General features: G+C 43.3%; 4 protein-coding genes across 14 annotated transcripts in view; all 4 read right to left on the bottom strand.

The window, feature by feature from the left end:
* The window catches only part of LOC114550835 (mitogen-activated protein kinase kinase kinase kinase 4), a 39,075-nt gene extending 38,759 nt beyond the window's left edge, over positions 1-316 (bottom strand). For all 10 annotated transcript variants that reach the window (XM_028571736.1, XM_028571737.1, XM_028571744.1 and 7 more), the window contains exon 1: positions 29-316. In XM_028571736.1, the coding sequence (XP_028427537.1) occupies positions 29-85 (57 nt within the window). In that variant the 5' untranslated portion in view covers positions 86-316. The remainder of the gene's footprint in view (positions 1-28) is intronic.
* A 2,544-nt stretch (positions 317-2,860) lies between these two features.
* Positions 2,861-7,336, bottom strand: chst10 (carbohydrate sulfotransferase 10). The gene is made up of 6 exons (XM_028571918.1): positions 7,216-7,336; positions 6,680-6,823; positions 6,488-6,597; positions 5,553-5,778; positions 5,227-5,332; positions 2,861-4,621 (listed from the first exon to the last, which is right to left on the bottom strand). Exons 2-6 carry the CDS (start codon positions 6,783-6,785, stop codon positions 4,069-4,071), a joined length of 1,101 nt encoding a protein of 366 aa, XP_028427719.1. The 5' UTR covers positions 6,786-6,823; positions 7,216-7,336; the 3' UTR covers positions 2,861-4,068.
* A 2,418-nt stretch (positions 7,337-9,754) lies between these two features.
* rpl31 (ribosomal protein L31) lies at positions 9,755-11,904 on the bottom strand. The gene is made up of 5 exons (XM_028571923.1): positions 11,797-11,904; positions 11,197-11,300; positions 10,865-10,990; positions 9,908-10,020; positions 9,755-9,818 (listed from the first exon to the last, which is right to left on the bottom strand). Exons 2-5 carry the CDS (start codon positions 11,298-11,300, stop codon positions 9,787-9,789), a joined length of 375 nt encoding a protein of 124 aa, XP_028427724.1. The 5' UTR covers positions 11,797-11,904; the 3' UTR covers positions 9,755-9,786.
* Positions 11,905-13,044: 1,140 nt separating this feature from the next.
* Positions 13,045-25,626, bottom strand: zc3h13 (zinc finger CCCH-type containing 13). Of its 2 annotated transcripts, none has more exons than XM_028571839.1 (20): positions 25,276-25,626; positions 24,301-24,477; positions 23,942-24,045; positions 23,618-23,732; positions 23,263-23,374; positions 22,945-23,111; positions 22,667-22,815; positions 22,289-22,489; positions 22,010-22,177; positions 21,500-21,843; positions 20,699-21,193; positions 20,295-20,543; positions 19,339-19,837; positions 18,872-19,068; positions 16,866-18,089; positions 16,043-16,708; positions 15,794-15,937; positions 15,293-15,493; positions 14,845-15,008; positions 13,045-14,676 (listed from the first exon to the last, which is right to left on the bottom strand). In XM_028571839.1, the coding sequence occupies exons 2-20, from the start codon at positions 24,466-24,468 to the stop codon at positions 14,476-14,478; spliced, it is 5,568 nt and encodes a 1,855-aa protein (XP_028427640.1). In that variant the 5' UTR covers positions 24,469-24,477; positions 25,276-25,626; the 3' UTR covers positions 13,045-14,475. The 2 variants fall into 2 exon arrangements, with proteins under 2 accessions (XP_028427640.1, XP_028427641.1); XM_028571840.1 differs by having other exon boundaries at positions 18,956-19,068.
* Positions 25,627-26,963: the final 1,337 nt, after the last annotated feature.

The following is a 26,963-nucleotide window of genomic DNA, read 5'->3' as shown; positions in this document are numbered from 1 at the left end:
CACATAGGCTCGGTTCGGCAGCACTCACCCGCAATGAAGCCAAGTCTATGTCTACTAGACTTTTAGCCGGAGAGTCGTTCGCCATCTTTCAAATAAAAGCAGAGCTTTCCTTTGCGTTTACAAAAGAGAATTGCTGCTGTATCATTGGCAATGACTCTGGCGGATAAATCAAATAGAGGCCGCCGCGTATTCCTCTCTGTGGGATCCGCTTCTTAGCAGTAAATGCGGGGATCTCTCTACTCCATGTTGAGGTGGCAGCAGCGGGCTCCCTGTCCGCTCTCCTCTCTCTCTCTCTCTCTCTCCCTGCTCGTGCCACTGGTGTCAAGCTAGGCTGAACACCTTGACTTCCGCCTGAGAGTTTCAGCATAAAAGCCTCACAGTGATCCTCGTTTCATTGTGAAAATTGTGAATTTAAGTAATAGAATAATTCTCTTATTTTTCAAATGGCCTCAGCTTGTATTCAGTATTTACTTTGCAATTACTGGACACCTGTCTACCACAAATATATATTTTTTATTTTATTTTATTTTATGTATGTTTTTGTGAATCTCTATATTTTAACTTCTGCACTAATTATGCCCTAGATTCTCATTCTTACTTTTCTTTATATACATAATTATTATTATTGTTAGAGGAAGCCTGAGATCCAAGATTTTCATTGCATAGACTGCTTACCCATTTTTGTACATTACAATTAATGATGCTTTAATGTGTAAGCATCTCTTTAATGGTTTAATTACTTTATGCCTATATACGCATCATAATTCAGTTATTAATTAAATAAAACATAATTAATTCATTTTTAAAACTCTAAAATAAATAAAGTGGAGTAAGAACTAGCAATATTTCTCCCTATGAAATGCAGCAGAGTAGTTAAAAGCAGCATAAAAAGAAAAGAAACAAATAAAGTACAACAAATGTTGAGGTTAGTTAGGTTAAGTACAGTACTTAAATGCATGAGTACATTACTTGCATGAGTGAATGTAGTTACTCTCCACCACTGGTATTATCAAGGCAATTTGCTGGCTCAGGCACTGGTGAATAAGAACATATTTATGAATGAGCAAAAATGTTTTACCTATAAAATAAAGAAAAAAAAAACATTTGGCATTTATATTAACCTGCATCAATCATACAGTTACCAAGTTTTATTTTTTATACAATTTTTTATTTTGAGTGCCTGCAAGTAAAAATTTTCTTCGAAAAGCTTTTATGTTGAAAGAAAAACTGCTTAATTTCCGCTTTAATCCTGCCTGATTCTGTCTGACTTGACTGAGCTTTGATTGAGAACCGCACAAACACAGGAAGCCGGTCGGCTTCACACAGATAGAAAAGGACTGGGCCTCAATACACCAAGCATGGATACCGAGATGATCTTTAATGCACTACCCACACAGAATCACCTTACCACTTGTATGCCATGTTAGTATATAAACAATTAACTCAAGCATCGGGGCAGGTCAGATAAAGAGAGGCAGACATGCGCGGACCCCCCACCACACAGCATCCTTATGGACATGCGCATGTTCGAGTGTCAATATTGGTAATCATGGGTGTGGCAAGTGAGCAATCTCAGGAGTGATGCTGGGTATGTTAGTGCAGTGGTTCTCAAAGCAGCATGGGACATGAGGAACAAACAACACTACTTAATTTTATCATTACTCAAGCCAAATGTATAATACTGGCTTTTAAGATGAAATGGTTGACTACCTTCTTCATATAGGGATATAGTAGGCCTATAGCTGAATAATAGTATCTTAATCACATCATGTGTTTTATCGGTGATGTTGTGCATCTCTGATTTCTGATAATTACCTCTTCCATATTGACATTGTTTAAAGCTCAGTCCAAGCAGGCAGTCTGTATTATTTCTGCTTGAGTTGCAGCCTCAGTTTCCCATCATGGCAAATCAATGTAAAGGATGCTGAATTTTTAAAAGCCTTTCAGCTGTGCACCCAAAGGTGCTACTTATAAAAAACTGCAGTACCCTCATTGATTTAGGTTAACTTCTGCTCAGCACTATCTTTCCGTACTTTCAAAGCATGATGAAGTTGAATATAGTGTATACAGCTACATAGTGCATGGTATGGTATACACAAGTTACATAAACAGAGGATTTTTGAAATACATTGGTACTCCCCAGCATGGATCTTTACTAAAAATACAAAAATAATAGGCAGTGTGTTAATAGTGTTAAGTCCACCGCAGACAAGAAAAAAAATGTTCAGCCGCAATGTTTTAGTCATTCAACACTAATCCTCGATAAAACAAAACTAAGCCTTTTGTTAAACAAACTTCAACTCAGCATTCAGGGAACCAGTCTGACAGGATGTGAGAAGTAACCTGGCAGTGGGGGAAGACACACACACACACACACACACACACACACACACACACAGTCTTAACTTTACTCAGTGTAACACTTAACACATGCTTAAGGTCCATTAATTAACTTAAATCCATCTCCTATAAGGTAAACCTATACAGATGACACTGGTAATTTAAATACTGCTCTACACAGCACTGTCTGGAAATGTGTTGCTGCCATTTGGCTATGAAGTTATTGCTTTGCCCTCAGCCTCATTGTTCAAATGTCAACATCATGTCGAAAAATGCTGTGTGATATTTGGTCCAAGGATCAAAAGGGTTTGTGGCCTCATAATAACTAAAAAGGTCAAATTTTAAATGGCGTACTGCCACCTTGTGGATTTGTTATGTTATTGCAGCAACATCCACACGACATGTTTTAGGGATCACATCCAGAAGTGTGACATGATGGTATATGCATCTTTTTATAGAGCTCACACCAATTGAAATTTAAAAATTGCTTTACTCCTAATTAGAAGAAAAAAAACGCACATTATTTCACATGGAACTTTATTACTAACTAGTGTTTTCCTGTATTATGACCACCTGACCAAATGGTTGCCGGGAGGCAGAACTGTCTTACAATTGAGACACTGTTGGTGTCAGGTTAATATTATAAAAAGTAACATGTAATACAAATGTTGAGTTGCAAGTCATGTTAAGAACAGTTACACAGTACATTTCTGAAGAAAAAAAAAAAAATCCAGTGCCAATTTCCTTCCAATGTCCCAGTGTAGTGTAACAGCTAATAAATGGAGTCATAGGCATTTCATATCTATTGTCAGTTTCAGTAAAGGCAGAACAACCAGAACAATGGCTACAGTATGGGTCAGGGCAGGACCATGGTCTTCCTTTCACCGTTTCATGGTATTTGAAGAGTAATTTACTGTCTTACATGACTTTAATATGCCTTGCATAAAGAATAAAACAAAAGGTAAAAAGTTAACACTGAATGCAACACTTAAAAACATCAATGAAAAATATCGATGTCCAATTAGTTCGCATTATATTCTTGCCATTCACAATACTTGTCCAAAAACGTTGGAATCCCTGATACAGACTCATCTAGGTCAGGCATGATAGAAAGAACAGAATAGACATGGCATGTCAAAACACACAGCATTGTCCGTAGTATTCCTTGACAAGATGAATCTTTGAAACTGGTGATCCATACAGTGCAGTATAATAGCTACATTACATGGTAACAGGCCATATATGTCACTGGCATTACCCTGGAGTACATCTCTTTGACTTATAAGGATAATCAATTCATGAACATTAAATATAAGATAGCAAGTCTGTTCTGTACCTGTATTTGATCTTTATGTCCCCCCACACACACACACACACACACAAAATGATCAATTCTGCAGCTTTTATATTACTGCTAAATCTCATAATGTGACCGTGTTGCCTGTACTCACATCCCATCTTTTTGCAGCAACGCTTTCTTTCCCTTCACTGTATCGTGACACCACAGGTTTGCGGACAGCCCACTTATTAGTTATTCAAAAAGTCATTGCAAATACAGCCAACAGCCACAACATGTCAGTTATGCCTAAAATAAGAACTGCATACCAGCCTTGTAGGTCTGTTAGTTAGGTGACACGCAGTCAGCTACAATACACCTCTGTCTCGGTAAACCAAACATGTTGAGAGGATTTTATATGAAAACATGTCTTTTAGTCAGCGTTAATCATTCTAGTTCAGTAGAAAGTCTGGGCTCGGGTAATCAAAAAGGTGGAAGTCACCCTGGTAACGTGCGTAGAGACGCCTGATGTCCCGCTTGCTGATGCCTGAGAAGTAGTGCTCCACCTTGGTCCTGTTGTAGCGGGTGATGCCTGGCGGAATGGCTGGGTAGGACACCAGATGGTCGATGCCTGCTGCTTTGAGGATGTGGGGGGCGTCCTGCTCCAGAGTCTCATGGTGGCCCACCACGCTGTAGTGTATTTCACACGGTGCGCATAACTCTGCATAAGACACCCAGTGAATAATGTGCTCACCGAACTGCCGGTCCATGCGGTGGCGGCCGTCCACGTCGCCCAAGTAACGGACAAAGTCCTCAAAGTGCAGGCCGGAGGCGGCGAGGTCGCTGTCGCGGTGGCTCTTGCGGTACTTACGGATGATGGCGGGAGCGATGTCGTGCTTGTACCACGGCTCAAAGCGTGGGTTCTTCACAAACTTGTCCTTGAATGCAGAAATCAGGCGCTCAAAGGGGTCTCTCACGATGAAAAACTTAAAGTAGGTGTTTAACCTGTGGAGGTACATATAGGGGTTTAATAGAAAATGGCTGTGAAGGAGGACATTTGTATTCACTGTTTGGACTGTCACAGCAGACATTTCTGCATTCTTGCCGACTATCGTAAATACTTATCACATGCCTTACAATGGTCCCTATACTAGCATCAACTAAGCAGGTGATTCCCAAACTGCAAGGCTAAATATAAATAATTGAGGCATGGTTCTGCTGCACGGCTAGCAAAGCATGGACAAGTTTGTGAAAGGATGACGCCGTGAACGTAAAGCAGACGATGAAGCCACACCAAACGCCACAACGACCAAAACAAACGTGTAGTGGCGATCACAACTCGATTCTAAACTTTGCGGTGTTGTTTCGTTGAGCCGATTATGGCGCACCTCTCTCTTTCTCTCTCGCACCTTGACAGAGAACCAGTGCAGTGTGTGTTCAACCTGTCTGTCAGTCTCCCCTTTGTTTAAATACAGGGGACCCTACAGAAAATGTTTGGCAACTACTGAACAAAGCTCTCTCAGCAATTGTCATCCATTCACATAACTACTAGCCCATCGTGCTACCTGGGCCTGACACGCCTACATTCATCACTGGAACTCTTATCTGACCTGTGAGTAATTTCCTGCGGCGTGAGTGTTGAGAGGCGGGGCAGGCCGTTCTTCTCATGGTCATGAACAAGGTTTTCTGGGATCTCCTCCACGGTGGGGAATGCTCCTGCCAAATGTTAACAGCATAAGTAATCAACTGAATTAGCAAATTTAACAAACAGACCTCGAGTCACTGTAAATACACAGCACCATGTTTTACAAAAATTTCATTTATTTCTGTGCTTTGCCCAAGTTTTACTCACTCACAAAACCACACATGGTATTCGTCAGCTTTTCCTTATCATTAAAGTAAACATTGCTATCACCTTCATCCAACCCATACTTACCATTGAGCACAATGAGGACCTTCTTCCATTGTGTGTTGCCCACTTTCGGCGTCTGGCAGAACAAGATCTTGTGTTTGTCGCAGACAAAGATGCGGTCCAGGACAAACTTGCTGATGGAGACGTGAGTCAAATTCCTGAGGCTGCTGTTCTTACACACAGTGGAGAGCAACTCGATTCGCCTCTCAACGACTGACTGCCAATCGGTCACTGTGGGCACCGCTGAGGGCTGAGACACACATACAACACTACTGTGACTGATAACCTTGTTTTTAATATGATGATGTTGGCATGGCTGTGGAGAGAGAGGAACTTTAATACTAATTTAATATGGTATGGCACTGCCCAGAAATAAATAAATGTAGGTAGGTTTAATTTGAGATGTGGATCTATCACCACGCCCACAAGTGTGTCTGTTGGGAGCCCAAGTGGACGGACTGAAATCTGCAGTAACATAACACATGATAAAAATTGCATTTGTGTATGTGAAAATGATTATTCTTATGGACTGGAAAGTAACAAAATCAAATTGTTTTGCTTTGCATCACTGGCTAAAGGACTTTATAGAACTGCTAATGATGGAACGTGTAGCCTCAGCTTTGCAGAGATAATGGCTTAGATGGACCATGCACCCTCTTAAAAGGAAATAAAGGAAAAGGGAAAATGGTCTGTTTTGACTGTTCAAGCTGAAAGTTTGTCAATGCAATGACTTCCTAAGTACCGTATATACACATTTATATCGTTTTATCTGTAACCACTGGCGTATTGTCCTTGTGTGTGTTTGCATTTGTTTTGTATTCTTGTACAGTTCTTGTAATTAAAATGTAAATTAAAAAAGGAGCATATGATGGAGTTATTGCAGAGAGAAAAATGTGAATGACTTTGTTTGAAATTAAGTCAGTGATGGAGTATACATAGTAATCAGCTTCACTAGTCACCTGATCGGATGGCTTGACAACTGGTTTCTCTGGGCTGTAAACAGGAATGGCTTTAACCACCTTGGTGCCTGGCACTGTCCAACTCTGACCACCAACCCGGTCTCCATAGTCTGAAAATACATATTAGAGTGGGCTAATCACATGTACCCCTATGTCTGACTGTAGTAATCATCATAAGATACACAAGCTTACCATCCACAGCTCTGAAGCTGATCAACTTGCTGACAAACATGAGGATGAGCAGCACCCAGCCGCAAGCCCCAAGGAGCAGCCAGTGGTGCCGCATCGCTTCGCCCATCAGCCGACGGCCATGGAAACACTGAGCGGAGCTCCCACCTGGACGGGCACGGGCGGGCGGGCGCGCGCGCACACACACACACACACACAAACACACACAAACACACACACACACACACACACACACACACACACACACACACACACACACACACACACACACACACACACACACACACACACACACACACACGCTCAACGTTGTTTAACATGAATAGATATCAACGACTAATGTTAGCGTAGGCTATACAAATAACAGTAGCAATCGTTAACTGTATTTAGCTTGCTGGTCGGTTCGTTAGCCAACAAGCTAGCCTTACCCGTCCCTCCCAGACATGGAGCAGACAACTTGAACCATTGCTAGTCTTTCTCGGTGAGGTTAATTCAATATCTCAAAACCGACACAGCACCAGAGCAGCCTTGCGTCTTACCTTCTTGGTGTGTTACAGCAACTTCACAGCTGCACAAACTCTTAAGGAAACGTTGAACGCTGTCATCGCTTCGAGCCTGCTGGGTCCATGTTCTTCACAACATCCGGCTGCCAATAAACAAGTAGCCCCCACTAGCGACAGCATAACAGCAGCGCACATTTAGTACTCTTTATAATTTCAATAAAAAAAATCAATTTTAAATAATTTCCAATGTTATTTATTATATTTATCAATATATTACATTACATGTCATTTAGCTGACGCTTTTATCCAAAGCTACTTCCAATTAAGTGCTTTCAACCCTGAAGTTGCAAACTCCAGACAACAAGTAGTAAGTGCAAGTAAATAGCTTTAAATAAGCACAACTGCAAAGAGCCATATGAAAGTGCAGCTTCAAGAAATATACTTTTATTTTTTTATGTTTATCCCACTGTCACACCAAATTTGCGATCAATCAGAGCTTGTATTATGAAATTACTTGAGGGTTGTAACAGTTGTAACATCTCCCATTTTTATTTTGCACGTCTTTGATTTATGGAGTGTTTCACAATAGCAGTCAGTTTAATCCCTCATTCAGTAATGTTATACAAGAACCAATTCCAGATGTAGGAGACCTAAGAAAATATGAAAAACATTATTTTGCTTTGTTCTACCTCCGATAAGGCTATCTCAATAACTAAAGCGTTTGGAGGTCTTCCCTCTAGCATGTGTGTTTAGACTGCTAGTATAGTTCAAAGGCATTGAACTAGCACTTAGTATTGTATTCCCTTAAATAATGTGCTTAATACAGATTAAGAGAGTTTTCAGAATTTAGTAAATTGAAACAAATGAGACGGACTGAGACTAAAACCAAGTTGGGTTTTTGTATTTTATTAAAAACATATATATATTTGCAAATATAGGAGCAACATGATTTCACAAAAGGCCGCAGCCCAGTGTGGAGTCAGTTTCTCAAATGAGTGAACAAGAACACTTATTTTATTTTATTACCTTGTGGCTAATGCGCTATGGAACGCACTTTGGTCAGCGCGAGCTGTTTTTAAATGTGCTATAGAAATAAACTGTACTTACTTACTAACACTAGGCTTATATGCACCTTCAGAGTGACAGCACACACGCACTTGGATTATTATGACGCTACAATTTTAACAGGCAATCTGATACACATGAAGACAATCAGAGAAATACAAGAGACATCTTGGAGTCATCTCACCTCCTCCTCCCTGTATGACTTTCACCCCCCAGTTACATCTTAGCTGGCATGGGAAAACTAGAGATAGTTTTAGGATGACCTTGTACCTTTATCGGTTCAGGCTAACAGTGCTCACATAATGTTCCAGACTGGATGTCTCACAAAGTTAGAATCAAAATCTACATGTGGGAAATGAGATGGACTCTTTAAGCATTTGTGAGAGAATTAAAGTAGAAATAAAACATAAAAATATAAGGAATTATGCTTACATTTTATTTTTCCCATTACATTATCCCATTTGTATTATAAACAAAGCCCTGTAATACGGATGCTACAATATCAGTCCTTAATGCCAAGACAGGACAATCACTGGACAGAAGACATACTAAAACACCAAATTTATTTTGCATTATAAGCAGGCCAATCATGGCTCCCCTGCATCACTGAGCTTCTGGGGAATTGAGAAAAATCACACCCCCATCCAGGGGTGGTGATATTAATAAACTCCTATGCAGGAAAGCGTTTTGGATACATACACTCGGCACTATAGAACCTCTAGGTTTAAATGAAGAATTTAATCATACTTGCTTTCTCTAATGTCAAAGTATGTTATAGTATTTAAGATGAATATACTTTTACTCCCATTGCTCTGTGAACATTTTTATTTTTTTTAATGTTTGTTTGTATTCACTTGTGACCTGTTTGTGGGCATTAACCCTTTAATGATTGATTAATGAGTGTAACACCTTGGTTGAGATGGGTGTATCTTCTGATTGTAACCCACCCCTCCTGTGCACAATCACACCTGTTGATAATTGTTATTAAGGGCTTCATTGCCCATTCTCTCCAAGGACTCTGAAGATGTAATCTTACATCGCAACGTTAGTCACTGTTACGCACCTTAAGAAATAAACCATCAAGTAAGAAGACATCTGTGTTGCACCGGTAATTTTTTGCTATTATATACGGTTGTGTCCTGCCTTGGTTGCACTGGATTGTTGTGGTCTGCAGAAGCGCAGAGAACTTCCACTTTTTTTTTTCCTACATACTAAAACACATTCCCTTTGTTGCAGAAAGGGACAAGGTCTGTCTGCATCCCTGAAACAATCATCACTGTGAAAAAGTAGGAGGAGTCTTCTCGACAAGCATGTCATTACAAACTATTTCTGTTTTCAGAGTATATAATTAGGTTCCAATTGACTTCTATATGCAATTTGTAAGGTTGAGGACAGTATTTCAATGTACATTCCTCTGCGAGGATTATAACTAATAATTCAAATCTAAGAAACACCCCAAATGACATCTAGTGGAGTGCAGAAAAAGAAATAAAGACAAGAAGAAAAAAGGTCCTTTTAATGGATTTATTCGACTTGCAGAGTTTAGTTTTCATCAACATTGACTGTCTGCAGACCTGTTGGAAAAAGAGGGGAGAAAATATTAATTCAAATGTCTTTGTTGCTTCAGTAGGTGAATAACAAAATCAGTTAGTAGTGCATTTACCTTTGCATGTGGTGACAGGAACGTATGTGACCAGGGTATAAAGTTTGTTGGGAGAGTCCTCATCCTCATTACGCTTCCTGGACAGTCGTACGCGCATCCTGTATGGCACGTTCCTACACAACACAAACACACCGGGATGGTTACGAACTTCACTAAATGTAACCATTACATTGGCCAGCAGATGTGTCATGACTCCAATTTAAGTTACATATTTTGAGTGTCAAAACCTTTTTCAGTGTAAAAAAAATAAATATCACTGACCTAACAAGATGTCAAACTACTTTTAAAAGTCCACATTCACTTCAGGCTGGTATATTGCGCTTTGAGCACTGCCAAACACTGAGAATTATTTTGTCGACTACAACACCCCGCTCAAAGTAAAGGATTTGTCCTCCAATCACCTTGTACGGTCTATTCATCAAACACAGCATTCAAGGCATGTTTACTTTCTACACATCTCTTAAAATCATCAACCACAGTTACTTGCGCATGCCTCACGTGCATAAGGAAGATACTTCATGTCTGAGCCGATAGTAAGACTGAGCGATTAACATTTTCGTATTATGATTCTCCCGCCACAAACTATTTTTCATATAAAAAGGTCTACAAAAACAAAGTTGTGAGATTTATGCAACATTTAGTATTACAATAAACTCTGAGCACACAGTCGTACTAGTTTGTTTTTTACAGTTAGGTTATTTTTGTTGTGCGTTGTTTCATTTGTCACACGTCAAATACAAGCTGGTGGCAGTCACTAATTGACGAGTAAAGAGATAACTGTCAGACAGAAATGCACTTATGCTATATTACACCATCTCACAGAAACTCTACAAACCATGCTCTTTTCCTGTTCTGTGATGTAGCACGGGCAGGACAGTGTGCAGCGAAAGTAGGTTTATACTTCTGGGCAGTCATTACTTTCGCTCAGATATGAGTATTTACAGTGCATCAGCTCACCTGACACCCTTGCTCCACACTGCCTTGTTGAGGCGAGTGTCAATGCGAACATCAGGAGTTCCCATTTCCTTCATGGCGAACTTGCGGATCTCCTTGATGGCGCGGGGAGCCCTCTTCTTGAAACTCCTGCAAGAAGAAAACAACCAATTGATCAATTCCAATACTGATAGTTATTTTGTAATTTATCAAACAATACTAAACACTTGCTGGGAGAAATAAAAAATCCTGTCGTCATTTCATTGTATCTCAATAGTCTGGGTAAAGACTTTCAAGACACCTGTGAAATGGGACGTACATTAATGTCCCTTAAACTGTGTCCTTGCAGTACTCACGTTCCATGGATGCGTTTGTGGACATTGATGGTATACTCTCTGGTCACCACCTCGTTGATGGCTGAACGCCCCTTCTTTTTCTCTCCTTTCTTGGTTGGGGCCATCTATAACCAACAAACACACCTTACTGTTTGAGCATATAAATGTTAAAGCTAAGTGGTCATTTTAAATACAGCCGAGCACTTTGGGAAAAGCAGCACGATCTGCTTAACTAGAGATTTTTTTATATTGCAGACTGGCACCTCTGCTCTAATGTTATTACTTAACGCAAGCTAACCTGAAGGCTAAAAGCGTGCGTTAAAATAGAAACTTAGAACTAGTAACAGTGCTTTACGTTAGAAAGAATATAACACGTTTTCTAAGTCAAAGAAAATGAGCACTGGACAGCCAGGCAATCTGAAGCCACTCCGGTCGAGCTAACGTCGTACCGTTCGTCGCTTTTAAATGTCTTTAAATACGTGATACCACCTCAAAAACCTCATATAAAGGACAATGCAACACTAATATGTATATTTAGAATAGGAATGTGGCCAGTTGTTTCTTTAAAAGCGCAGGATGGTGATAGATTGTAGAAATATAATTTCCGAAAAATATACTCACTTCGGCTCGTAGTTGAGGCGGAAGTCGGAAGGACGGACCTAAAGCAGAGGATTGTGGGTAAAGGAAACTGGTCCGTTTTATATATTGTTCGTCAACATCAAATGTACGAGTAAGGGTTCCGAGGACGGACGTTGCCCATAGACAGACGTTGCCAGTATGTGAGCTGTAAGAAATAGAAAATGAAATACACTTCCAAGAAACTGGATACTTCATAGAATTTAAGTATTGTTGTACCTTTTGGAAGATTTTGAGATAATGAAGACAAGGATATGTAAATTTTTGAATGATTTATTATATTTAAATCAGAATCAGAAAAGGGTTTATTGCCAAGTATGTAACACTATCAAGGTTAGTTGGTGCATACATAAACAAACATATTGAACCTTAATATGAAATAAACAATAAATACAGAAACTAATATATACAAAATAGGTGTTTAACATAAGAAAAAAGAGGCTAAATGGATTGAGTGCAGAATGTGCAAAAAATACACAGTATGTGCAATGGGCAAGTGTATAGTCCAGGATGTAGGTAATGGAAAGTGTAGTGACTAGGGTGGGGGTCTGGGGCCTTGTTTATGAGACTGAAAAAAAAATTTGTGGCAAGAAACTGTTTTACAGAAATAAATGTATGGATAGTATTCATGTTCTAGGTCTGTATTCTGCAAATTCCAGTTGACTTTGTTTAGGAACGTCATAGAATGTGGTATGCCGTAATGATCTGTTTTCCTCTTGAACAATGTCAGTTGCCCTTTGTGTGGTATTCTTGTGAATTAGGTAATCACATGTGAGATCAGCCATTGCAATTGTACGACACACACAAATAATCATTAATTATACAAGCCTTTGGACATGTTTAAGACAGAGGATAAGAAGAGGCATTCACAATATAAAAGATCTTTTATTTTGAGTTAGGCTTATGAGGTCTACAACCAGCTGAGACACCTCTATCTTGTCTTAAGTCTTTATCAAACACTGGTATCAAACCTAAAAAAATAATGCCCAAAAGCTTTAATTTTAACACCATTGTAAAAATTATAAAATTGCGTATTTACACCATCAGACTTTCTGTCAAAGTTTAGGATAGTTTGTGGTTCTATGTAAACTTCAGCACTTACCTCTAAAAGCAAAAGCTTGGATCTAGTGGCTGTCCTCATAGCTCATTGTGGTAATTTAATGTGATAAACTTGCACATTTTAATTCCTTCAGGTCCCCAGTTGTCCTTATCTGGCAAAATGTCATTACAATGTAAAAATGTCATTCTACATTTATTTTTACAGTAAAAAAAATAAAATAAAGAAAATACAACCTTAGACCAGATATCATTACTTGCACATCTCAAAGTTGACCTTGATCCTTATACAAAATAAATATGTAGTAGTAAAAATGTTTTCCAACAGCTCAAATATCTGACTAAAAGACAGCAGGTTACAGCAGAGCCGAATCGCTCCGTGTCTGTAATGTCACTCAGATTTCAAGTCACAGTTGCATGCCCTGGAGAAGGTGCCATGTTGAATCCAGGGCTCTATAAGATAACAGCCTCCCCCCTTCTTATGTTCTTTAAGCATTTTTGTGCAACACTGAAGCTGGTTTGTCCATTGAATATGTGTCCAAGCACTCACAGCATGCACGACCTGCACTTTTCAAGTGTCACTTGTTGAACTAAGAGTGTTGATACAACCACATCCCAGAGGTTCAGTTTATCCACCTGTACAAGTCTTTTTATTGGGACTGTGGACGGTCAACCACTGGAACACATAAAGGGGACGTGTTCATAGGATTTATCCTTTTAGTCATTTCTTTATCTAAGCACTCTAGTGTTTTTTTTTCCTATTGGCAACATTTTGGCTCCTTTTTGGATGGTTTGGGCTGGTGAATGTTAAGGAGAGGACTTCCACATGGCAGTATTGGAGATCTGGTACTCTGCAGTCTATAGTGTGCTCTGCAATCACTTCAGTTCATTTCAGGGAGACATTGCCAAACCATTCAAATCAAACACATCAAGCAAAAAAGCAATAATGTTTACAACGACTAACAGTTATAACAAATTACATTCAATGAAGGAATAGTTTGGCAGTGCTTATTCATGAAAAATGTTCATTCAAGTCCCTGCAGGATGTTTCAGTGTTGTTGGTCAGTAACACTCTGCAGCAAATGCTATAGATTTGCACTGCAGATATTTTGTAATATGATGTAAACAAAAATAGTAATAACATCAAGTGTCACATTTAAAGGCTGAACACTCACTTCATACAAAGCAAAAGACCCGTCACAAAAATCAACATCTAAGCATTTTAATGCACAGTCGTAACCAATGCACAATATACGAAATCAAAAACAGTCATTTGAAATTGGTTAGGCAGATGAAACTGACGATTAAAAAGCTGCTCTAAAACATTGTAATGCACAAAACAAAAACATGAAGTCATTTTAGGTGTGTTTTATGCTTCTCATACATGGTTCATTACAAACCTCCATAGGCTAGGATGTCCAGTAGTCTATGGCACGGGACTTGCAGATCATCAAAAACACGTAAAGCATTACTGAGTAAGATTCACAATTTTGCTGTTTTCCTTTATTTCCTCCCACGACTAAAAAGGCTATGTATGAAATGGAATAGAACAGAGTCAGAGTTAGACGCGTTCACTTTCATGTGTTTTACTCATTAAACCCATTTCTTTCAGGACACACACACCTCAGGCTGTGCTGTGCTGAGCTTACTACCACCAGCTGGAGCGACCTCGGCTGCCGGTGCTGACCCGCTGTCGGACCTTTCTGGGCCCGAGGCCTGGCCAGCCATGGTCCTTCTGAAGAGCCGCATGCTCATCTGCAGCAGCTCGTTGTCTACCACGGGCGTAGTGGGGTACTGCTTGGTTTGGCCCTGAAGAAGGAGAAGTAGATTTAAAAACCCATCTCTCTTAACAACGCAGGTGTAAGGTCAGAATATGGAAAGGACGTCCAGAGAAGCTGCTGAGAATATAGTTGAGATCTACACAAAGTAACTGCAGTATTCAATTCGTTGTCCTGCCAGTGATCGGATGACATCTACCTTGTCATTCTTTAACAGCTGCCGGCGGATGGCGAAGTCCCTGCGGGCACACAGGGCCTTGCAACAGGGCCCGAGGTTCCTCAGTAAACCTGCCCTCTCCACCCGCCTGTTCATGGCTGCCATATTCAGGGCCCCCAGGTCATGCTCAAACAGCTTGTCAGCATCTGGCAGGACAGAGTTGACAAAGTTTTAGACAAATTGATCACAAAAAAAAATAACTGACTAAACTCAATTAAACTAAACATTTCATTCTAGATAAAGAAGAATACATGCTGTACTGTAATGTCTTTTATGATCCCCCATCATAAATTGTGATCAAAATTTGTAGTTTTGCTGATTTAAATAAAATCATGTTACAAATATAAAAGAAAACAAAAACAAAAACATAAGAAAAGCAAAAAGAACAAGCATCGATGTTAAATGCTGCTGAAGATGTCAAAACTCTCACCTTTGGGGTCGTCCAGCTCGGACTTGCACACCTCTCTGACTTGCTCCAGGAGCTCAGGCCCAGCAAGTCGCTTGGAGATGCCCGCCCTAAGAAGCACGGCCCCTGGGGTGAACCGGAGCAAAGCTGCCCCTGCTGCCCGGGGTTCCTGCTTCTGTTTGGGCATCAGGCTGGACCAGTCCACATCAATGACATCCAGAGGACCTGTCAACACATGGCATTGTTGAGGTTACTTTTTATTCATTTATTTTATTTTATTTTATTTTAAAAAGCAACATCCGAGTAGTTTACTAACATTTTATTTGATTAAAAAAAGAAGCATTTAATGATATAACGAATTTCAAGATCTCTTAGGTTAGTAAAACATTTCCTGAGATGTTTGAATAGTTTTGGAATGAAACCAATCAACCCCTCAAGCAGAGGAAAACTAACTTTTTCAAATTTAAAAAAGGATGGATAACAGAAATGAATTTCCACATAAATAAGGGAGGTATTTCCTAGTACCTGTAATTTTTTCATCGTCTTGCTGATCCTCTTTTTTCTGGCTGTCAGCCAGAATTTCATCCAGCTCATCATCACTGATTGGTTCGTACTCCTCTCCCACAGATGCGACTGACTGGCCTTCATCTTCTTTGCCGTCATCGTCTCCTGAGAACACAGCACATAAAAGATTCCTTTTGAATCTGCGCTGGAAATTTGGAAAGAAAAAAAAAAAAAAAAAAATATGGCAATTTATGATGTCGATCTTCTTACCGTCGATGCTCTCGGTCTTCTCCAGCTCCCGCTGCTCTCCCATGAGATGGTGACTGTTGCTCGGTTTCTCTGGCTCTGGAGGGCTGAAGGCTTCTCTTGGCAGCAGAGGCTCATAGTCGCCCCTCTCCTGTCTCATCATGTCCACTCGCAGGTCTCCTCTCATATCGCCCCTCAGGTCTCCTCGTCCCGGGACCCTGGGGTCCCCGTGAGGCGGTAGATCCATCATCATCATCATCCTCTCCCTCTCTCGATCGCCGCCTCGGTCACCTCTACTGTCTCTCTCCCTCTCCCGCTCCCGTTCGTGCTGCAGGATGAGTCCTTCAGGGAGTAAGCGTTCCCTGTCCCTGATATCCCGCTCCCTCAGGAGAGGTTCCCGGCCTGGACGCATCAGTAGGGGCTCCCGTACCCTGCTTGGCCAGTCCCTGGGTTCAGGCTCCCAGTCTCTCTGCTGTTGCAGGGGCTGCTGGAGGAGCAGGGGTTGCTGCTGGGGCTGCGGCGGCAGCGGCTGAGGCCGGAGGTCCTTTCGGTCTCGTTCCCGCTCAAACGGCTCCCTGTCTCTCTCCCGCTCGCGACTGTCGTAGGAGCCGGCGCGGGACATGGACCTGGCCTGCCTCTCGGAGTCGGGAGAGCTGCGCCTGGAGCTGAGGCTGCGGGAGTCCTGTCGGTCTGTAAAACAGAGACAGATAGAAGTCAGGTCGGGATCAGAGCTGGGTGTTTTTAAATTAAGCATGATCCTGGTATCCGAGATTACAAAAAGTTTATGGTAATGTAAATAGATGTTCATGTTCAGCAATGTAGTGTCAAGGTGATGAGTGTTATCTACCTGAGGAGGTGCTGCGGCTGGGTTCTCCTCTCCTCAACTGGTCGATTCGAGACTTTCTCTCGGCCACCGGAGGATCATTCACGACCGGCCTGTCTCTCTCCCTTTCCCTCTCTCGGTCCCGTGAGTTGGCGCCCTGCAGCCTGCCCCGGCGGGCTCGTGGACCTTGCGGGTCATCTCGATGGGCTGACTCGTTGGAGGGTGATCGCAGGCGCCTGGAGGACGCGCGGCTCTGGTTGCTCCCCATGCTGCTGCTGCGCGTCTGCTCCGGGGGAAGTTTGCGGAGCATGGGCTGGGACATGAGGGGCTGCGGCGTCAGAGTCGGCAGCAGCATTGAAGGGTCTTGGGGGAGCAGAGGGGCGATGGGAGAAGGGTTGCACCGCTCCCTGTCCCTGCCCGCCCGGAGACCGACCCCTCTCTTAAGAGGCTCAGCAGGAGTCCTCTCAGCAGGAGCCAGTGGAGCTTGCGTTTCCAGCGGCGCTCCTCGGTCTGTGACCTCCTCATCTGACCAGTCACTGAAATGGTCCATTTTGGTCAGAGGAGATGGCTCTGCGTTGCCTCCAGTACCGCGATGATCAGGCCTCATTGAGGGTGGTGGCGTCCGGGGACCTCTCTTCCTCTTATTATGTGGCTGGGGGGCAGATGAGTCCTCATCAGACACATCGGATTCTCGTGACCGTTTCCTCTTTCGTTCAATCACTTTCTTCTTGGCTACTTTCCTGGGTGAGAGTATGGGTGAAGGCCCATCTGCAGGACCGCTGGCTGGGGGCTCAGGGTTGAAACGATCTCCTGTGCCAGCCAGGCTGTTGCCACCGCCAATCTCCTCTTCTTTGCGACCCTTCTTGAAGCCCTTCCTCTGCGACTTTGTCTTCTTTTTGCCCTCCTCGTGGGACTGGGAGCCAGCGGTGTCTCGGTCTTCACTGCCAGGTGCGAGAGCTGGAGGAGGGGGAGGCGGCGTAGACTCTCGTTGCTCTCTGCCTCGGCTACGGGAGTCAGATGGGGCGTCCGCAAGGTGTTCTCCTCGTCGGTCGCCTCCTCTAATGCGTTCCGCGCGAGGCTCCAGGTCCTCGTGGCGGCTGCGCGTTTCCCTCTTGTCCCCGGCACCTCTGCGCTCCTCATCCTTCCAGTGGCTGGGCTTCTCGTCAGCTGGAGGAGGCCTCAGCGGAGAACGCAACAAGGGCTCCTGGGGCCGCACCACCTGGCTCAGCAGACGATTTTTGTCAGCACCTGCACGTCAACGGTCACATAAACGAAACTCAGTACTTTCTAAGCATTAAAGCAATCCGTCAAATAGCAGCTCTGACAACAGACTGCTTCTCTGTGCCATTTGTGGGCTAACAGTTGAGGCTTTTCATTGGGAGGTATTTGCCATAACATGATTAACAGTACATTTACAGAGTTTTCCCTGGGTTTTTAGAGCGTTGACGGCACATAAGACATCATACGCTCATTTGCATATAGGTGACGCCATGGCGCAATTATTCGCATAAAGCTTAGTTCTTGTCGGTTGGAGCTAGGGACAGGTCACTAAAGCAAAACTTGGAAGGAGTAGCCGGTCACTAAAATGAGAATAGCTGGCCCACCTTAACCCTTGTGTTGACTTCGGGTCAAATTGACCCGTTTTCAATTTTTGTTTTATATCCGAAAATATGGGACACAGAAATAAGCGCTGAAAATGTGTAGAAGAAAAATGTAACAATTTAAAACGTTGGAAAAAAAAAAAAAAAAAGTGCCTGTGACACTGTTTTGCACCAGGGTACACGAACCATCACGCGGCATATGTGCAGAAGACAACGAGCAGACGCCTGTGCTGTGTGTCGGCTCTTCCAGAAGCTCTCCACGTTGTTTTAACGTTCATACGAAGTCCACTGTAGAATGTTCGCAAATACACTAAGCCGTATAATGGCAGGGAAAACCCTGCATTTAACAAAGAGTGTATTTCCGGTATACAGAAAAAGGTGCATTCCATACTAAACAGGAGTGTGTCCTTTCAAAAAGAATTTCCCTACTGTCCAATGGAGGCGGACACACTGGGCTGGGGAGGAGGGGCTGTGGGAGGGGCTTGGCCTGCCCTCGGCCAATCAGACGCTCACTTTTCTCTTCCGCGCTGTTGTAGCCGTCGCTGTCTGCCGGACTGAGGTCCCGAGTTGCTCGCTTAGGAGAGGCTCGGGGGCTCGGGCTGCTCTCCACCCTGGGCCTCTTACGACTAACGGGAGAAAAGAGGAGAGTTATTACAAACATTTGTTTTAAATAAATATCACACTCATGGCTACGCAACTGTCTGGAGAACTGTAGGTTTCATCGTGTTTCAATGGACAAAATGGCTTTTGAATTTTTGAGAGTAAAGCCTGGTGTTCCACAGGGCTCGCCATTTATAGAAGTGTACAGTTTGTATACTGTGGTAGTGTACAGAAGAGGCAAAGAAAACAGGATATTGATGAAAACGTGAGAATAAGTTGAGAAGGCTGATACATGCCTTGTCTTGCGGTCGTCATCTCTCCTCTCCCGCCTTTCATCTCTTCCCCTCTCTTGCTCCTCCCATTCTCGCTGCCTCTCTCGCTCCCGCAGCTCCCTCTGCTCCCTCTGCTCCCTCTCTCTCTCCCTCTCCCGCTCCTTCCTCTCCCTCTCCCGTTCCTCCCTTTCCCTCTCCCGCTCCTCGCGCTCCCTTTCCCTCTCGCGCTCCCTCTCCCGCTCTCTCTCCCGCTCTCTCTCCCTCTCCCGTTCCCGCTCCCTGAGCCGCTCCCTCTCGGCCTCTTTCTCTCGCTCCTTTTCCCTCTCTCGCTCTCGGTCCTTCTCCTTTTCCTTCTCCTTCTCCCTCTCTCTCTCCCGCTCCCTGTCCCTCTCCCGCTCCCGGTCACGGGTTCTGTCATTGCGCCTCTCTTCTGTTCGATCGGTCCTGCGCTCCTCTCTCCTCTCCTCCCTCTCAGACTCCTCAGATCTCCCCTGGTGTCTATTTGGTGAGGCTGCTCGTTGATCTGGGAAAACAGAAAGTTCAAAAGCTTAGCGAAACAAATATAAAAACAAATCATACAATACACTGTACATTAGGGCTGCTACATTTACAACAATCATAATCACAATTATTTTGGCCAATATTGAAATCAAGATTACCCCTTGTCTTTTGGAAAGATGCTGTATTTATTGAACAGTGAAAACACCATGAACTGTTACATTTCCCTTAATACTTTTCCCGCTTAAACATTTTTTTCTTCTTCATTTAGAACACAAGACAAAATAAGAGTTTATGCAAAGTCTAATGTGCAAAATAAACATTTTATCTGATTAATCTGTTTTTATAATCATTAGGATCCAAAATTGTAATCGCGATTGATATTTTGGTTAATTGCACAGCCCTACTGTAGTAGTTTTTGATATTGTAAAAGGTTTAAAATAGAGGAAAAAAAAAAAAAAAAAAAAAAAACAAACACCCACCTCTCTCTCGGTTGTCTCTGCGATCCCGCTCTCCGTGCCCTCCTCTCCTGTCGTATGAGGAGTCTCGGGCGTGCTCTCCTCTCCTGTCGCCCTCGTAGCGATCTCGGTCTGAACCCCTCTCAGAGCTTCTTTCAGTCGCACTGCGATCGGTGCTCCTCTCCGCGCTCCGTTCGCGCACCGCGCTACTCCGTGGATCCCAGTTGTCGTGGCTGCTTTCCAGTTGGGAACCCCGGGAGTTTCTGTTTGAGCCTGAAAGGAGATAAAAAAAAATAAATAAATAAAAAGATTCTTTCAAAAAACACCTCACTGAAGAAATGGTTAGACAGTAGATATAGAGCACAGTGCACATTGTGCTGTAAGCATCAGCTATGGAAATGAAGGCTAAATGGAATGTCACTTCTTGCCTTTATCAGAGGTTTCATTACCACGCCCTCTCCCTCGTCCGTTCCTCTCAGCTCTGTCCGTCCTGTTCTCCGTCCTTCCATCAGCACGCCCTCCATCTTCGCGCCCATGACCTCTCCCATAACTCCTGTCGTCCTGAGCCGGTTCCTCCTTCCTGTGGGTGTCTGTTCTCTCCCTTTCTCTCTCCTTTTCTCGCTCTCTGTCCTTCTCCCTTTCCCTGTCCCGGTCCCTCTCTCGTTCCCGTTCGCGGTCACGGCGCTCCAGCGACTCTCGACTGGAGCGAGTCTCCGTCCTGCTCTCTCTGGAGTCCTTTACGTCCCGGTTGTCTCGGTGGTCGCGGGAGTCTCGGGCCGTTTCCCTTCCTCGGTCGCGAGCGTCCCGTCTCTCACGAGCGTCTCTGGTGTCCCGGTCGTCACGAGCGTCCCGTGATGAGACCTGTTCAGAGTCATAGTCCCGGTCGTCGCGGACGCTGTCCTTCTCTCGCTTGCTGCGGCTTTCTGTTTATAAGAGAAGCACAAAGCTTAACAACTGATGAAAAAGGGGGGGAAAAAAAATGTATGAATTGATTATAAAAAGTGTTGCCATTTAGTTTTCTGTTAATTATTTCTGCATACAGAGTATGAATACATACAAGTACACGCACACATATACACATACACTAACACTAAACAACCATTATTTTATAACTTTATAGTGCCAAAATCACTGGTAGTGTGGACTTCACACTCTTGTGTCAAATATGCTAAAAAAAATAAACAGACATAAGAGAAGAGAGAAAACAAAGTGCTAGAACATAAAGTTACCATCTCTGCGCTCGTGTCTGCGCTCCTGAGCAGGCGGACTCCTCTCTCTTTCACCACGGCTCCTCTCGCGGCCCCTGGAGCGCCGCTGGCTGGGGCTCGATCGGTCCGATCGGCGGGGGGGCGAGGCGGGGTCGTGGGAGGCAGGAGGCGATCGGGAGCGGCGGGAGCTCGGAGGGGAGGAGGCGGAGGGCGCGGCCGCGGTGCTCCGGTGGTAGGTAAGAGAGGACGAGCGGCGCCGGCGGGGAGATGAAGAGTGCCGCTGGGCAGAGGAGCCAGAGTGAGAGGAGGGCGAGTGGTGGCGGGGAGGAGTGGGGGTGCGATGGTGGCGGAGAGGAGTGGGAGACCTGCGGTGACAAAGGACGGTTATTTCCTGCTATTTATTGACTGAACTACACGGTTCTGATCATTACCAAATAATACCAAAGACCTTGCACATTAGTTTTGTCAAGTGGTCGTCAAGGAGTTGTGTAAGAAAAGAAAGGCGTTGCTAGGTAGCCCACGTGTGCTGACCTGCGGGGAGGGGAGGCCGGTACGGGCGTCTTATGGGACGAGGCTTTAGGAGAGGTGGATTTCTTCCTGGCTGGTGGTGAAGTGCCCCTAAACGGAGATGACACGCTACCAGAACGCTCCTCTGACGTCACTGACCGCTTTGCCTTGTGGGAGCTGTCTGATCGGTCCCTATAAACAACACGGGTATGTTCAAAAAGAGGATGCCTTGCACAAAAGACCACCAGAAACACAAATAAGGACAGCCATCTCTAATGGGGAATACGTCATTTCTTGGTTTACCTGCGTTTCTCCTTCTTCTCTTTGTGTTTTTCTGCATCGCGCCCCCGATCCTTCGCTTCCTTCAGCTTCTCCTCAGACTTCTCCTTGTTTTTGTGCTTGCCTTTGTGTTTCTTCCCCATCACAGGAATGTCCAGAGGGACTGGGGGGGGAGGACTGGGGGTACGGGGCCCTTTCTTCTTACTGTGGCTCCCTTTTGTAGGCCTGGTTGGAAGAGGACAGAAAACATCATATATCTTCCTCAAAATATAATGAAAGGTATAATTCTTAAATCAGTTCTTGCTACCCAAATGTCCCATCTTTCCCCAAAATGTCACTAAAGTCTGTTGAGTTTATAAGACATTCTGGCGACTAAAACAAAAAGCGCCCCCAGACACCTACCTGGTAGATTCTGATACAGGTGAGGACAGTGGTGCCTTCTTTTCTTTCTTCCCAGAGCCTGGGCCTTTGGTTGCACTTTTGTGTTTGGGGGATCCAGTGGACTTCCTGGCTGAGGGTGAATCTTTATTGATTAACGGCTCTGGGGAGGCCTGAGGGACCGAGATCACAGAGCAGGTTGGAGGCAGAGATACTTTAGAAAACACTTTCAGGCTGAATACTAAAAAATGATTCTCCTCTTTGAAATCCAAACAAAAAAAAGGTACAAACTGGTCACCTACCTTTGGTATGGCCGTGGCTCTTGTTTTGGTGGGGGCCTCATCTTTCTTGATGAAAATCTCCTCCCTCTTGTCCAAGTTTTCCTGCTCCAATTTCATCAGCTCACGTTGAATCTTCTGGCGCTTCATCTCTAGTGATAACTCGTAGTCGTAGTCACCGATATCTGAGTCTTAAAGGTAGACAAAAAAAAACCCAGAGGCGGTCATGTCAAAGCTCATATTGATATTATTTTAGTTGTTGTTTTTTATAAATTAATATCAAACAGATATTTACAACTACTTTAGGCTCTCGTCTATAAAACTTGAACAAAACAAGCTAACCTTCACGATTGGTTTCCCACTCTGTGGGTTCTTCTTCACTGGCTGGGGTGCGCTCCTTTGTAATCTTGATATCCTCCTTTTCCCTGTGTCGGCCTCTGGAGGAGTCTCTTTGCTGTAGTGGATAAACACATGCACAGAGATGTTAGAATGATATCTACATGTTGCACCACTTACTGTGCTTATCCATGTGTTGTGGTTCCAGGTTGAAAACAATTACTCACATTTCAATTCATTTTCAGATTCAGTGTTAGCGGTGGCCATTTCCTCTATTTTAGAACCATCCATAATTTACACATTTGCCAAAACATTACATTTCCTTAAAAAAAGGTAGAGACTGAAGGAGCAGGAAACTCACCTTCGCTGTGGGGGATGTGGGCTCGTCTAGGTCTCGCTTCACGTTTTCTGGGTCAACATCCTGTCTTTTATTCTTCATCCTCTCCCGCAGATCACCTGTGGGTCTCTCGGCTGACCTGCTCCACACACAAACATAAACACACACTCAAGTTACGTGTCAATAATACGATGCTATAGATAAGCCATTTGTTGTGTTGTGGACAAAACTACCAAAAAAACAGCAATAAAAAAATTAAAAAAGGAATCATGGGTACCAAGTCATGAAACCATATACCTAAATTATCACATAGAAATCCTGAGTGCCAAATTAAACAAGCCATCTTACCGACTAAAGCTAAATCCTTTGCCTCGTGGCTGAGTTCCATGTGTGTAGCGACAAGTGTTGCCGTAACTGCAATTACCGGTCTTCAGCCAATTTCTACAGTGACTCTGAAAGACACATACAAATGAGCCTGATGGGATAATGCAACATCCACTAAAATGAGACAAACATCACAGTAGGAATACTAGGAGGATATTGAGTTCAGTTTAGAACACAAGACATATTTGATCAGACTACTAAAAAAGGAGCTTGCACTTAAAAAAATAAATAAGGGTCCCTAAGTGAGGTACTGGATCACTAACTCTGCAACAGGAGCACAGGTTTGTCCCATGGAAATATTTTGCACTATAGGATATACATACATCAGCAGCATTACTCCCAGTGCTGGGGCCAAGTCTTTCAAACACACTGGGCCGGCGGGAGGGGGCGGCGGGGTTGCTGGTGCTGCTGGTCGTGGTGCTGCTGCTGCTGCTGCTATCAGATATGGTTTTTGAATTCTCCACTGTTACCTTCCGCCTGATCTTGGACATTCTGCAGGACTGGAAACATGACAAACAATGCATGATGAAATGTCAGTGATCAATCATCTGCATAAATACAACACACACACAGGAATGTTAAATAAGTACTTGTATATAAAAAGTTAATGGACTAATGGAATAAACTGCGAGCAGAATAAATCAGTCACATACTTGCTGCTGAGGGAGGTTAATAACGGTTATCGATCCAAAGCGTATCCAAGGATAGATGTACTACACGGTTTGGATCAAATGACAGTAAAAACTAATTTTATAAAACGTCCATCAAAACGTCTTTGCGGTGTGACTAACGTTACACTGCCAGTGTTGCACTGTCAGACCTGAATTCATTCATTCATTCAGAGTGCAGAGCTACAGATTTTAGCACCCTTAACCGGGCAACCTTCTGGAGTTAATGCAATCTAACATTTGGCTGCCTGCAGTTCTCCTGTAGGTAGCAATATATGCAAAACAAAACAGATGCAAATAGCTTGGCCTGTTGTCGGTGCAGTGAGCAGTCTTGCATGCTTGCTTAGCTAACGTAAAGTTCCTAGCTAACTACACGACTTTAATGCCATTGTTTAAGCATTTTACATTAACACGTGTGTATGTGAGACTACAACGTTTAGCCGGTTAATGACGTTAATTATACGGCGTGCCTTGTGCTGGGAAAAGAAACAAGCGAATAGATGCTAACTCTAAAGTTAGTTAATCAAAGAGCTAGCTAATGACTTCATGCTTTTAGCGCTAGGCCTTCAAACCACCGTCAGTACCGTGCCTGTTACATATTGTGTAGATGAACAAAAAAAGCCGTCTCACCCAAGATATTAATTCGGCGTCGCATCTACTTTAGTCCAGGTAGTGGATTCAGCACTTGTAGAAATAACAAGGCTTATTCTTTAAAATCAAAGGCAGAAACTGCCCTGGATGCCTTCATATTGGCGGAGGGTGTGCATCATAAATGCCCCTGTTCTTCTTCTGTGGTTTGTAGAGGCCGTTTGTAGCCTACTCCAGGGTGTTGCATTGCCGCCATTCACAGAATATCTTCTTTGCGCTTTTGCTTATCGTACTGCTCGCTGTGGATATATCATCACGTCTCTTCCGAAAAGATTATTTCATAAAACCCTTGCAATAATACTCTTTGCTTTTCTTATTGTGTTAAAGTTTTCACCGGAAGTGTTTTTGTGCTTGTAGTTACTCTTTGTGACCATCAGAGGGCAGTAACATTGATACTAAACATGACAACAGCCCATGGGGTCTTCAACGTTTTTTAAGAGCAGGGACCACCTACTACATATATTGTCTAAAATTAAGTTGCATATTAAACTGGGCCCACAATAACGTGTAGGTCGGCCTAACGCCTTTTTTTTGCATAGAAGACTAACCTATTACAGTAAAGTAAGCTAACAATTGTTGCTATTATTTTATAAATCATGTTTTAATGTTACACATACATGTGGCACAGACGCACAGTGAATCCTTAGGATTAACTATCTCTGGGTGGCTACCTTACCTATAGGCCAGTAAGCAGTGGAGATTCATATTTGCTAATAATATGTTGGATTCATCTTAGGACTTTAATTTTCCAAAAAACTTAAAAAAAAATTAACAATTATTTGGAGGCCCCCCTGCATTGAGTCTGAGGACCCCCTAGGGGTCCCGGACCCTCTGTTGAAGATCCCTGTTTCATAGGAATGTTGCACACTTTCTTGCAGTTTCTGTAGAATGCTTTTTACAGAAACCAGACTGGAATTTGTCAAAGAACTCGTGATTCTCTAGGAAAAGGGTGAGTTGCTCTGCTACAACCTTTTCTAGAATTTTTGACATAAATGGAAATTTGGATATTGGACTGTAGCTCTTAGGTTGTAGTGGAGCCAAACAGGACTGGTATGTCATCTAGACAAGGAAAAGTGACAATAGATAAATTAAGGCATTATTTCTCTACAAGGTGTGGAATTTCAACAGGTGGAGACAAAGGACCCTCACCGAGCCGACTGAGGCGCCTGAAATCAGGAACTTAGTCATCCAGACAAGGAAACCTGATGTTTGTTAAATCTGGGTATGTTTTCTCATGTGTGTCTCCCATGTAAGGTATAACCTCTATAGGGTCGTCATCCAGACAAGGAAACACAATGTTTGTTAAATCTGGGTATTTCTTCTCATTGGCGCTCCACATGTCCAACACAGCAGGTGGAGGACTTGGAGGCAGTGGAACTTCATGAGGCAACAGGTTGGGACGCTTCTGATCAGTATCACCATCCAGAGAACATAACCCAACGTTTTTTAAATCTGGGTACGTCTTCTCATCAGTGCTCCACATGTCCAGCAGGCGGAGGACTCTGTGGAATCTGAGCCAGGAGGCTGAGGGGCATCAAATTAAGACCTATATCATCCAGAGAAGGAAACCATTTGTCAGGAAAATCTTCGTACCTCTTCTCATGAGCGTCTCCCATGTGAAGCATATCCTCAGGAGGTGGAGGACTTGGAGGCAGTGGAACTTCATGAGG

Source organism: Perca flavescens, chromosome 24 (genome assembly GCF_004354835.1).
Source record: "Perca flavescens isolate YP-PL-M2 chromosome 24, PFLA_1.0, whole genome shotgun sequence".
Classification (NCBI taxonomy): Eukaryota; Metazoa; Chordata; class Actinopteri; order Perciformes; family Percidae; genus Perca; species Perca flavescens.
This window is presented reverse-complemented; position numbering and strand designations above follow the sequence as displayed.

Coding starts and splice junctions, on each gene's coding strand:
- zc3h13 (XM_028571839.1), bottom strand. CDS start 24,468: ATGTCCAAGATCAGGCGGAAGGTAACAGTGGAGAATTCAAAAACCATA. Junction 22,816..22,944: donor GAGCCACGGCCATACCAAAG/GTAGGTGACCAG, acceptor TCGGTCCCTCAG/GCCTCCCCAGAGCCGTTAAT. Junction 15,009..15,292: donor CGAGCTGGACGACCCCAAAG/GTGAGAGTTTTG, acceptor CTGTCCTGCCAG/ATGCTGACAAGCTGTTTGAG.
- chst10 (XM_028571918.1), bottom strand. CDS start 6,785: ATGGGCGAAGCGATGCGGCACCACTGGCTGCTCCTTGGGGCTTGCGGC. Junction 5,333..5,552: donor GGTCCTCATTGTGCTCAATG/GTAAGTATGGGT, acceptor AACATTTGGCAG/GAGCATTCCCCACCGTGGAG. Junction 4,622..5,226: donor CCGCAGGAAATTACTCACAG/GTCAGATAAGAG, acceptor GTACCTCCACAG/GTTAAACACCTACTTTAAGT.
- rpl31 (XM_028571923.1), bottom strand. CDS start 11,300: ATGGCCCCAACCAAGAAAGGAGAGAAAAAGAAGGGGCGTTCAGCCATC. Junction 10,991..11,196: donor CACAAACGCATCCATGGAAC/GTGAGTACTGCA, acceptor TTCTTCTTGCAG/GAGTTTCAAGAAGAGGGCTC. Junction 10,021..10,864: donor GTGTGGAGCAAGGGTGTCAG/GTGAGCTGATGC, acceptor TGTGTTGTGTAG/GAACGTGCCATACAGGATGC.